The sequence below is a fragment of the Chiloscyllium plagiosum genome, unplaced genomic scaffold, assembly GCF_037043375.1.
Source record: "Chiloscyllium plagiosum isolate Xiang-an unplaced genomic scaffold, Cpla_swu_hap1 HiC_scaffold_11, whole genome shotgun sequence".
NCBI lineage: Eukaryota > Metazoa > Chordata > Chondrichthyes > Orectolobiformes > Hemiscylliidae > Chiloscyllium > Chiloscyllium plagiosum.
The window spans coordinates 52,746,362-52,758,493 of NW_028270149.1; the positions used below are offsets into that span (position 1 = coordinate 52,746,362).

The following is a 12,132-nucleotide window of genomic DNA, read 5'->3' on the forward strand; positions in this document are numbered from 1 at the left end:
AATTGGAGCATGCACACAATGGAAAGATACTAAAGGATGTGAGTGAACAGAACTTTGAGTTCAACATATACTTCCCTGAAAATGTTTGAATGCAGGTGCTTAAAGCCATAAATTTTATCATCAAGATTTCAATTTATCTATGGAGGCATAAAATACATAAGCAAATAAATTTAGTATTGTTTTGGCCACAAACTGAGCACTGTGTAAACTTAAGTAAAGGATGTTAAAGAAACAGGGACATATAACGCAGGGTCTCTCAGGATGATAAGAATAGAAAACTATATTTTTGAGTATAATATTAAATAGTCGCACGATGGCTCAGTGGTTAGCACTGCTGCCTCACAGCACCAGGGACTCCGGTTCAATTCCAGCCTCAGGTGACTGTTTGTGTGGAGTTTGCACATTCTCCCTGTGTTTGCGTAGGTTTCCTCTGGTTTCCTCCCATAATCCAAAGATGCATAGCTTAGGTGAATTGACCATGCTAAATTGCTCACAGTGTTCAGGAAGTGTAGGCTAGGTGCATTAGTCAGGGATAAATATAGGGTAGGAGAATGGGTCTGGGTGGATTTCTCTTCAGAAGGTCAGTGTGGACTTGTTGAACCGAAGGGCTTGTTTCCACACTGTAGGGATTCTAATCTAAACATTCCACTGAAGCAGTGATGGTAAAATGAGATTTGAAGAGCGGTTTTTAAAATTCTGTAAGTTCTTTGACTCTTACATAGGTAAATACTGTTCCCTTTGGTTATGACAATAATTATTCTTTTTAGATTACCACTAAGAGTAATGAAAAATTTCTCTACAAACAATCAAGCAATTTCTAGCAATCCTCATTATTAATGGTGTTTCTTTTGTCCGAGTGCTTGTTAGCAAACTCATTGACCAATAATAACTGATAATGCATTGGACTGTTTTTAGTACAGTGGGGCAGGCATAATTTGGATTTGGAGGGTAAGACCTCTGTTGAATGTTTGAGAATAAGATTTATGGGAACTGATAAAACACATCAATCTTTAAAAGAATGAGGGAGAGTGAATGATACTTGTGGAAATAATTCATTTGTGATTTATCTCCGTTATCTATGAATGTGTATACTTGCACCACTGTTGTCAGTGAAACATGTGCCATTTCATTCCCTCTGGAAAATGACATTGAGTTTGGAGGCATAATGGTGCTGACTTAAGAATGAATAATGTAGATGTAATTTGCATGCAGCATATTAACAGAAGCAACAGTTTGAGTCTTTAGAGACCTCATGTGGAAATATAATAGGCTTCAGGAATTGTGGTCCTGACCTTGGACTACCCATGACAATGTCACAGGAGATCTACTAGTAATGGTTAATCATTTTCTTTAATAGGAGATCTTCACTCACAGATGCAGAATCCAGGAAAAGTGTTCCACAGCCAGTAGGGACGGAAGATACTTGTATTAGCAACCACACTGAAGTAAGCAAGATTGATCAGCTCATCCAAACACAGCGAAAATCTTGTATTCTTTATGATTGGCATAGATTACAAATTTGAAAGATGGAGGATTGTTCAGCAGAATTGCATCTTGGAACTCTGCCTTTGTTTTAATCTGGACCTGATACTACTAACTTTTTTTTTGTTTTTCAGTTTGATTCTACATATAATTAATCTATAAAAACATTCTAAACTTTTATGTTCAAGACTGTCCTCTTGGCTTGCTTTTGTTTTTGGCAAATCTTAGTACCAGCCCGGTACTTTCGAACAAGGCTTGGAAAGTGCAAGAAAATTAAAAGATTTATATTTGGTTTCACCTCATCAGTTTTCAGGTTTTCCCAGCTTTTCAGCATTATAGTCTCTGATTGCTGCAGTAATGCTAGGTGAAGAATTAACATAACAACATTAGGCCCACATATGTGATCATGACTTTACGCTAATTCAGCAACTAGCCTTCCTCCGAAGTATGATATGATATTTTCAAATAAATGAAGTAACTATGAGAGTCATAAAGTTGTATAGCACCGAAACAGACCCTTTGGTCTAGCTCAGCCATGCTGACAATATATCCTAAATTAATCTAGTCCTATTTGTCAGTATTTGACCGATATCCCTCTTAAACCCTTTTCTATTCGTGTACCCATCAAGATGCCTTTTTCAATGTTGTAATTGTATCTGTCTCCACCAACTCCTCTGGCAGCTCATTCCATTCATGTACCATCCTGTGCATGAAAACGTTGTACCTCAGGTCCCTTTTAAATCTTTCCCCTCTCACCTTAAACTGTGCCTTCTATTTTTGGACTCCCCTACCTTGGGGAAAAGAACTTGGCTATTCACCCTATCCATGTCCCTCATGATTTTATAAACCTCTATAGTGTCATCCCTCAGCCTCTGATGCTCTCGGGAAAATTGCCCCAGTCAATTCAGCCTCTCCTGATAGCTCAAACCCTCCAACCCTGGCAATGTTCTTGTAAATCTTTTCTGCACTCTTTCAAGTTTAATAGTATATTTTCTATAGCATGGAGACCTGCATTGAATGCAGTATTCTAATAGTGGCCTAATCAATATCCTGTACAGCCGCAGCATGACATCCTAACTCCTATACTCTATGTACTGACCAATAAATAAAAGCGTACCAAATACTGCCTTCACTATTCTATATACCTGCGACTCTACCTTCAAGGAGCCAAGAACCTGCACTCCAAGATATCCTTGTTCAGCAATACTTCCCAAACAAAATCCACCATTAAGTGTTTAAGTCCTGCCCTGATTTTCTTACCAAAATGCAACACCTCACATTTATCTAAATTAAACTCCATCTGCCACTCCTCAGCCCATCTGATCATGGTCCTGTTGTACTCTGAAATAACCACCTTCACTGTACATTACACCGATTTTGCAAACGTACTCCTATATTCACATCCAGATCATTTATATATATGACAAAAAGCAGTCAACCCAGCATCGATCCTTGTGGCACAGACCTATAGTCTGAAAAGCAACCCTGCACCATTACCCACTATGTCTTATCTTCAAGCCAATTTTGAATCCACATTGCTAGCTCTCCCTGGATTCCCTCGCTAATCGGTCTACCAAGCGGAACCTTGTCAAACACCTTTCTGAAGTCCACATAGACAATATCCAATGTTCTGCCTTCATCAATCCTCTTTGTCACTTCTTCAAGCAACTCAATCAAATTAGTGAGACACAAGTTCCCATGCACGTAACCATGCTGACTATCCCTGATCAGTCCTTTATCTTTCCAAATGCATGTAAATCCTGGCCTTCAAAATTCTTTCCAACAGTTTAACCACCACTGACATCAGGCTCATGCCTATAGTTTCCTGCCTTTTTCGTACCACCATTTTAAAATAATGTCACGGCATTAGCCACCCTCCAAGCCTCTGGCACCTCACCTCTGGCTATCTCAGCAAGGGGCCCTGCAATCACTTCCCTGACTTCCTGCAAAATTCTGGGATACACCTGATCAGATCACTCATCTCCTGCAGTTCCACACATGGGTGGCCTTGTTGATCTTTTAAGCAGCCCAGTTCTTTTCTTGGTTACTCTTTTGCCCTTAATGAACTTTTAGATTCTTGAAATGCTCCTTAACTCTATTTGCAAAGCTATCTCACGTCCATTTTAGCCCTCCTGATTTCTCTCTTGAGTGTGCTTCCAAATTCTCAAGCACAATATTTGTTGATCCTATTACACTTGTTAACCAAATAGATCATATAGTTTTTAAAATTATGTATTAAATCATTGATTGATATCAACAATCAAAGATACTGTGCTAGTACGAAACAGTGTAAATGATACATCACATGGTAAATTTGAAAACCATATGCAATTATAACTTTAAGTGACTGTTTGTTTCTTCTTTCCAAAGCTAATTTAGCTCTTTGGTAGGACTGTAAGTTAATGAAAGTAGTGGGAGGCTGGTAGGATTTTGAAAAATGTAAATTCAAAAGCAGTAAAAGATCTGTCAAGGCTTAAGAGTGGATGCAGCAACTTGAGTAAAAGTATACCAGGTGGAGCAGAAATTGAGAAATTAGCAAGAGTAATTGAGCATTAGCAATGAAATTACAGACCGATTCACCAACCTCAGTCATGGGTAAGATCCTAGAATCCATTGTGAAGGATGAGATTTCTGAATACTTGCAAGTGTATGGATAAAAGCAGGAATGTACTTCTGAAGCTGTATAAGGCTTTGGTCAGAAATGTTTGGCATATTGTGTGCAGTTTTGGGCCCCAGGAAGGATGAACTAGCCCTGGAGTGTGTTTAGAGGATGTTCACAAGAATGGTCACAGGAAGAAAAGTTTAATGTGAGAGGAATGTTAGAGGACTCTGCGTCTATGGAGTTTAGAAGGATGAGGGGTGATCTAATTAAAACCTACAGAATACTGAATGGCCCGGATAGAGTAGATGCTGGGAAGATGTTTCCATTGGTAGGAGAGACTAGGACCTGAGGGCATTGCCTTAGAGTAAAGGGAAGACCTTTTAGAATGAAGGCAAGGAGATGCCTCTTCAGCCAGAGTGGTGAATCTATGGAATTCATTGCTGCACAGAAAACCGTGGAGGCCAAGTCATTGAGTATATTTAAGACTGAGATAGATAGGTTCTTGAGTATCAAGAGTTACAGAGAGAAAGCTGGAGAATGGAGGCAAAAAACTTATCAGCCATAATTGAATGGCGGGGCAGATTCAATGGACTGATTAGCCTAATTTCTGCTCCTATGTCTTATAGACTTTATGATATCCAGGAAAAATAGGGATAAAATCAATTGTGTTTTATCTAATTGTCATTTCTAACTTTTATGTTACAACTGGACAAATCAGTACCCAGAATGAAGCCTGGCTTCATAGATTTTCTTTAACATGACAGTCTTTCACTGAAACATAAGCACACAAGGCTGCAGTTTGGTTTGTGCATTGGACAGAAGTTTGGTATACAAAAGAAAGAAAACTAAAATAAAACAAACCAAGTTATGTAAATATAAACACAGTTTGAGAAGTTTCAAAACACATGGCAAAGCAAAACTTCGTTTGCACTCCAACGCGGAACCTTTCCAGTTACCCAGAAGTCCAGAGAAGTTGCTTTCCTGTCACATTTTAATTTGACTTAATTGCCTCTGCTCCGTTCCAAACCTGCAAGCTGGGAAATCCTTCTTACTTGAATCTTTACACAACTGAGGTTTCGACATCCTCAGTCTTTTGCAAAACATCCTCGTCTGGAGGTTTCATCATCTGCTACCTTTCACAAAAGGAACTTACTTTCTTAAATAAGAGCAAAATATTGTGAATGTTGGAAATCTGAAATAAAAAGGTCTACGATGTTGTGGCCATAACGGAGACGTGGGTTTCAAAGGGGTAGGATTGGTTGCTTGATGTTCCAGGGTTTAGAACGTTTAAAAAGTACAGGGAGGGTGGAAAAAGAGGAGGGGATGTAGCATTGCTAATCAGAGAGTGCATCACAGCTACAAAAATGAAGATTGTTGAGGAAGGTTTGTCTACTGAGTCAGTATGGGTGGAAGTTAGGAACAGCAAGGGAACAGTCACCTCATTGGGGGTTTTCTACAGACCACCTAATAGCAGTAGAGAGATTGAAGAACTCATAGGTGGGCAAAATCTAGAAGGGTGGTTGTTATGGGTGATTTCAACTTTCCCAATATCGACTGGAATCTCCTAAGTGCAGATGGTTTGGATGGAGCCGTTTTTGTCAGGTGTGTTCGGGAGGGTTTCCTTACTCAATATGTAGACAGACTGACGAGGGGAGAGGCCATTTTGGATTTGGTGCTTGGCAATGAGCCAGGACAGGTGTCAGATCTCGTGGTGGGAGAACACTTTGGTGACAGTGATCACAACTGCTTCACATTTACCATAGCCTTGGAGAGGGAAAGGAGCAGTTACCAAGGGAAGATATTTAATTGGGGAAAAAGAAATTATGACGCTATCAGACAGGATTTGGGAAGTACAGACTGGGAGCAATTGTTCCACAGAAAGGGAACAGCAGACATGTGGAGACTGTTTAAGGATCACTTGTTGCGAGTGATGTATGAATTTGTTCCTCTGAGACAGGTAAGAAGGGGTAAGATTAAGGAACCTTGGATGATGAGAAAAGAGGAGCTTCTCGTCAAAAGGAAAAAGGCAGCTCACGTAAGGTGAGGAAGCAAGGATCTAGCACAGCTTTAGAGGATTACAGGCTTGCTAGAAAGGAGCTCAGAAATGGACTGAGGAGAGCCAGGAAGGGGCACGAAAAAGGCTTGGCAAGAAGGATTAAGGAGAACCCAAAGGCATTTTACTCATCCATGAGGAATAAGAGAATAATCAGGGAGAAGGTAGGGCCGATCAGGGATAGCGTAGGGAAATTATGCGTGGAGTCTGAGCAAATAGGAGAAGCCCTAAATGAGTTTTTTGCCTTGGTTTTCACTAAGGAAAGGAACCTTGTTGTGAATGAGAACTTTGAGGAGCTAGGAAACAGACTTGACCAGATCAAGATTGATGAAGTTGATGTGCTGGAAATCTTGGAAAACATTAAGATTGATAAGTCCCCAGGGCCAGACCAGATTTATCCTAGGCTGCTCTGGGAAGCGCGAAAGGTTGCTATGCCACTGGCGAAGATCGTTGCTTCCTCACTCTCCACGGGAGTCAGACCCGAGGATTGGAAGGAGGCGAATGTTGTTCCTCTTTTCAACAAGGGGAATAGGGAAATCCCTGGCAATTACAGTCCAGCCAGTTTTATGTATGTGGTCAGCAAAGTTTTGGAAAGAATTCTGAAGGATAGGATTCATGACTATTTGGCAAAGCATAGCCTGATTAAAGGCAGTCAGTATGGCTTTGTGAGGGGCAGGTCATGCCTCACAAATCTTATTGAGTTCTTTGAGGAAGTAACAAGACAGGTTGATGAAGGCCGAGCAGTGGATGTGATGTATATGGACTTAAGCAAGGCATTTGATAAGGTTCCCCATGGTAGGCTCATTCATAACGTCAGGAAGCATGGGATAAAGGGAGATTTGGCTATCTGGATTCAGAATTGGTTGGCTGACAGAAGGCAGAGAGTGGTTGTAGATGGAAAGTATTCTGCCTGAAGTTTGGTGTTGATTGGGGTCCCGCAGGGCTCTGTTCTTGGGCCTCTGCTCTTTGTAGTTTTTATAAATGACTTGGATGAAGAGGTTGAGGGGTGAATTAGTAAGTTTGCAGATGACACAAAGGTTGAAGGTGCCGTTGATAGTACTGAGGGCTATTGCAGGCTGCAGTGCGACAAAGACAAGATGCAGAGCTGGGCTGAGAAATGGCAGATGAAGTTCAACCTGGATAAATGCAAAGTGATGCATTTTGGAAGGTTGAACTCAAGTGCTGAATATAGGATTAAAGACAGGATTCTTAGCAGTGTGGAGGAACAGAGGAATCTGGGTGTGCAAGTACATAGATCCCTCAAAGTTGCCACCCAAGTGGATAGGGTTGTTAAGAAAGCCTATGGTGTTTTGGCTTTCATTAACAGGGGGTTTGAGTTTAAGAGCCGCAAGGTTTTGCTACAGCTCTACAAGTCCCTGGTGAGACCACACTTGGAATATTGTGTCCAGTTCTGGTTGCCTTTCTATAGGAAAGGTACAGAGGCTTTGGAGAGGGTGCAAAGAAGGTTTACCAGGATGCTGCCTGGACTGGAGGGCTTGCCTTATGAAGAAAGGTTGAATAAGCTTGGACTTTTCTCTCTGGAGAGAAGGAGGAAGAGAGGAGACCTGATCGAGGTATACAAAATAATGAGAGGAATAGATAGAGTCAATAGCCAGAGACTTTTCCCCAGAGCAGGATTGACTGGTATGGGGAGTCATAGTTTTAAGATATTAGGAGAAAGGTATAGAGAGGACGTCAGAGGTAGGTTCTTTACGCAGAGAGTTGTGAATGCATGGAATGCGTTGTCAGCAGTGGTGGTGGAAGCAGAGTCATTAGGGACATTTAAGCGACACATGGATAGCAGTGAGTTGAGGGATGCATAGGTTAAGTTTTATTATATTTTACGTTACGACTTTGTGGGCCAAAGGGCCTGTTCTGTGCTGTACCTTTCTGTGTTCTATATTCTAAAATGCTGGAGAAACTCAGCATGTTTGGCAGCTCTGTGGAGTCTGATATGATTTCTTCAGAACAGAAGAGAAAAGCCTCCTGTCCTCCAGTAAGTTCTTACATTCTTCTGATCTTGCCCTTTTTTCTGGACCCCATCGGTTGCTTTTCCTCTTCCCACACCCAACCCTTTTCCTGATTCATCTCTTCCACTCCTCAAATTTATTTACCTGTCCTCCACATGCTTTATTCCATGACCATTCAATCTTCTCCATTTCTTCTTCGCTGCTTCACTCTATTCCTCGCCTTTTCAACCTACTCAGTCCTTACCATCTTCTTCTCCCATTCTTTTCTTCACACTTGGCTTTTGCCTTATTTTACCTTTCCTGGCTTGCTTCACTTGTCATCTTGCCCTCTTAAACTGCCTAAATCTGCCTTGGTCCTAATTTTGTGCGACCAAGTAAGACAACGTGACCCCTTGGGAAATCATCATGAATTTGCCCAAAAGCAGGCACTTGGCTCAATGTCTGCTAAAGCTTCATCCTGAACAGTTTTCTCGGCAGTGATTCTCAGAGGTCGTATGTTGTTGCTTTCCATTCTCAGGGGCAGGGTAAGGATGCAGGCCCCAAGGCTAATTTAGCTGGAACAGAAATTAAACCTTCTGTGTTGGCATTGTTCTGAACTACATGTTTGCCACCTAGTGAGCCATCTATCCTCTAGCCCTCAATACTATCGAATAATTTAGTTTAGATTAGATTACTTACAGTGTGGAAATTGGAGAAGGGGTAATGTGAGATGGAATAATTGAGCCTAGAAAGTTTGTGTTTTTATGAATAACTAAGTCCTCAAAATAATGTTGCAACATTGACCATAAATTTTCCTTTTTCCTTTTTATATATAAATATATATATATTTAATATATATATTATATATATATATTGGTAGTGCCACAGCACTAGAGAATTGAAAACTTTCAACCTGCTCAAGGATAAATTCATTGAGCTAAATCTTGTGAGCATTGGGAATGATAAGTGTATTGCTGCAGTGTGTGAAGTTGCTTATGACCCAACACTGCTGTACATTTCTGGGAACACCCTTCTGGGAAATCTTGACAGACTAGAGTTCGGGGTGGTTCCATCACGTCCAATTTTCATGGTAGTAGCAGCTATATGCTGAGTTTGAAGGTCCAGCCTTTGATGATAGTGGAATGAGTGTATGGGTGATTTAGGTAGTAGGTTAGGGGGAATAGTTGTGTTGTGTTGTGGAGGTACAGTTCTTGGCAGAGTTGAAGCTCTTAGAATGAAAGGGATAGTAGTAGCATAGGTTTGCTGAGTGGTGAATGGCTGCTTTTCTGATTGAAGGAGAGTGTACAGTAGGCTTGATGTCAGGATCACTGCTTTTCTTGTTAAATATTAATAACCTAGACTTGAATGGATCGATTACAACTTCAAAATTTTCATGTGATGCAAAACATGAAGTGTTGTGTGGAGGATAGTGATACATTTCAAGTGGGTATAGTCAGGTTGGTGGAATGAGTGGACACATGACATATGAAATGTAATGCAGATAAGTGTGTAATGATACATCTTGGAAAGCTGACAATATAAATGGTGCAATTTTTTAAAGGTGATGCAGGAACAGAGAGACCTTTGATTATATGCCTACAAATCATTGAAGGTGCTTTGCTGATTGAGGAGTGATTAAAATGACTCATAGCATCCTTAGCTGAAAAATGTGTTGCTGGAAAAGCGCAGCAGGTCAGGCAGCATCCAAGGAGCAGGAGAATCAGAGTTTATGCCCAAAACGTCAATTCTCCTGCTCCTTGGATGCTGCCTGACCTGCTGCGCTTTTCCAGCAACACATTTTTCAGCTCTGATCTCCAGCATCTGCAGTCCTCACTTTCTCCTCATAGCATCCTTAGCTTTATAAAGGTGCAAAAGCAGAAAGTTATGGTAAATCTTTTATGAAGAAACTGGTTTTGCCTCAATTGGAATAGTTGACTGGACTTTTCAAGGAGTGGCAGTCTTGAGCAAACGTGGCATTCTGCACCTTTTTAATGCACAATGAAAGAGCTCTCTATTTCTGACAGCAGATTCTGATCAGGGCTTCTTCGGAAACGTGGAGTGCATTTTCATTTTAACAGGTCCATTGTAGTGTAGAACTGTCAGGGCAAAGCAAACCATGCCTGTTGTTTTCACAGCAGTCAGCTGCTGTATTCTGAAATTTAAAGGTCAACCACAGACAGCTGCAGTCAAATGTAAGTGTAAGGTTAGGATGCCAGAAGGGTAGAGTACCAAGTGGGTAGGTTGCAAGGAGTTGGATGCCAGGCTGGGGAATGTGTTAGTTACAGTGACGAAAGGGGATTGTTCTGGTGGTGGAGTAAGGAGCTGGGTCCAACAAGCTGAGGAAGTGGTGTCAGATTTGGTGGTAGTAAAAGGGAGTTGAGTTCATCAGGGTGGAGGTGTAGGTCTAATAGCTGGGGGGGTTATCTGTCCTTAGAGAAAAGGGTCAGTGTCTCATCAGTGACTGGGGCAATATTGGAGGTCTTGGTGGTGCAGTTGTGTGGTATCTTGGTAGGATTCAGTTTTATAGTTAGTCCGGAGTTAAATTAGGTATTTAATAATTTTTACTTAACTGCAGCAGACCTTTGGAATTCTTTGATTTTAAATAGAAAGTTTCAGCTACAGGGGAATTGCCAATGGAATCTTCAATTTTCTGGGCAATTCCTCCCAAGTCTACTGGGATGGGAATTCTACCGGGTCCCGTTATACAAAAACAATCATCTTGCCATCAGAAAAATCGAGCCATTTTGCCCACCTTCTATTTTAAGAGGATATGAAGATTTAGGAGATGTAGAAAACATTATGAGAATGATTTAGGCATGGGGAGCTTCATTTACGCTGATTGAAGAACGTGCAATTATTCCCCTCGAGATTTTGAACGAGGTGTTTAAAATCCTGACATCCAGTCTTAAAAATTAGAATGGTCTGTTGGCCGTCCACCTTTTCTACCTTATAAACTTCAACTCACCCAATATTTGCCTGTATTCTAATGCACAATAAGTCTTATTTCACCACCATCCCTGTGCTCACTAACTTACATTGGCTCTCAATCCCAGCAATTTATTACATTTCAAATTCTCATCCTTCCATGAGATTACCCCAACTCATTTCAGTAGCCTTCAGTAGGCCTCATGGTTGTCTAATTCCTATGCTTTGTGCATTCCCGCTTTCTATCAGCCTGATTATTGGTGACTGTGTGCCTTTAATTGCCTAGACACTGAATTATGTAATTCAGCCCCTAAGTCTTCCTCCGCACACTACCCCCCTTCCCCCCCCCCCTCCCCCCCATGGTTTCTGTGATTAGAGGTGTTTCATATAAATTTTTTAAATCTCTGTCATTACTTGTGGTGATTTGTATATTTGCTGTCATCTCTGTACACCTCAAATCTATTTAGATTCTTAATTCCAAGCAATATATACATTCTTTAATTTGTTTTGGTAAAATTTAATATCTGGTTAGCTGAAATTACTTAGCCAATCATGTTAATGTTAATTATTGCAAAGTAGAGCAGGTGAGACATGGATCTTGGAGGTAGGGATACTATCAGTACTCTTGTACTGCACACTAGGGCTCATTCTGTCCTTCGGCTGTTACCAGCCCATCAATTTGGATCACCTGAAAATTCAGAGATTGTGTTTGATATAGTAGTCTAAATTAAGTTAAGCCACAGACACTATGGTCTCAGCAGCAATCATTGTGGAATACCACTTTTCTGCCACTGCCATAACAGTGCCTTCCTCTTACTCTTTGCTTTTATGTCGAGCATTCTATTCCATTGAATGTGGGCATCGCCGGTTGGGCCAGCATTTACTTCCCATCTCCTATTGCCCCTGAGAATGTGCTATTGAGCTGCTTTCTTGAATTGTTGTTGTCCCATTTGGTGTAGTTCCTCTCACAATGCTATTGGAGAGGTTGTTCCAAAATTTTGACCTAGCAATTTATTGCTTGACCCTTGTCTGTCCTGTTCAAAAATGTAACTGTGTTAATCAAGCAAGGCATATCCTTTTAAAATACATCTTATTATAATTTTTGTTTTGAGATGTTCCAT

The 12,132-nt window shown here is 40.9% G+C and overlaps 1 protein-coding gene across 3 annotated transcripts in view; it reads left to right on the top strand.

Moving 5' to 3' along the window:
- bcorl1 (BCL6 corepressor like 1) overlaps positions 1-12,132 on the top strand; it is a 265,520-nt gene that overhangs the window by 162,780 nt on the left and 90,608 nt on the right. For 2 of the 3 annotated variants that reach the window (XM_087992055.1, XM_043704668.2), the window contains exon 3: positions 1,358-1,445. The exons of the other annotated variant lie outside the window; for it this stretch is intronic. In XM_087992055.1, the coding sequence (XP_087848181.1) occupies positions 1,358-1,445 (88 nt within the window). The remainder of the gene's footprint in view (positions 1-1,357; positions 1,446-12,132) is intronic. 3 annotated transcript variants of the gene reach the window in all.